Here is a 482-nt window from a genome sequence, read left to right as displayed (position 1 = left end):
AAATTCATATATCCAAGTGTCTCTCTGTATACATACCTGTCAATTGATCTGTCAGTCGTTACGTAGATGAGTATTTCTTCATCGTCAGATTCTAATGAACATTCCCCTTTCTGACCCTCTTTATTCCGTCCAGGGAGCGAGACCTTTCACAAGTACCTGGGCCAGCTGTACGGGACCGCGAAGAAGGTCCACACATCGTACCCCGACTGGGTTATGAGGATCTACCACAACGTCTCCATCGAGGATACGTTCGGCATGCAGACGCTGTGCCACCTCCACTGCAATTACGCCCATGTGGACCTCTGCCATGTCCACGACCTGCCGGCCCTGGGTGAGTGGTCCCCAGGTGCACCGAGAATAAGGGAATCGGGAATGTTGGCGTCGCTCTCTCGGCTTCCTTTGGTGTTCGAGGACGATAAGTTGGAGATCTTTAGTATTCTTTTCTCCAGTGGAATGATAGTGATCGCTGAAAAAACGCGGCC

General features: G+C 50.8%; 1 protein-coding gene across 1 annotated transcript in view; it reads left to right on the top strand.

The window, feature by feature from the left end:
- Positions 1 to 482, top strand: part of LOC119581883 — an 11,971-nt gene that overhangs the window by 6,077 nt on the left and 5,412 nt on the right. Inside the window, exon 4 of the mRNA XM_037930043.1 lies at positions 134 to 331. Within this exon, the coding sequence (XP_037785971.1) occupies positions 134 to 331 (198 nt within the window). The remainder of the gene's footprint in view (positions 1 to 133; positions 332 to 482) is intronic.

Source organism: Penaeus monodon, chromosome 15 (genome assembly GCF_015228065.2).
Source record: "Penaeus monodon isolate SGIC_2016 chromosome 15, NSTDA_Pmon_1, whole genome shotgun sequence".
NCBI lineage: Eukaryota > Metazoa > Arthropoda > Malacostraca > Decapoda > Penaeidae > Penaeus > Penaeus monodon.
Note: the sequence above shows the minus strand (reverse complement) of the source record. Positions and strands in the feature narration are given on the sequence as shown.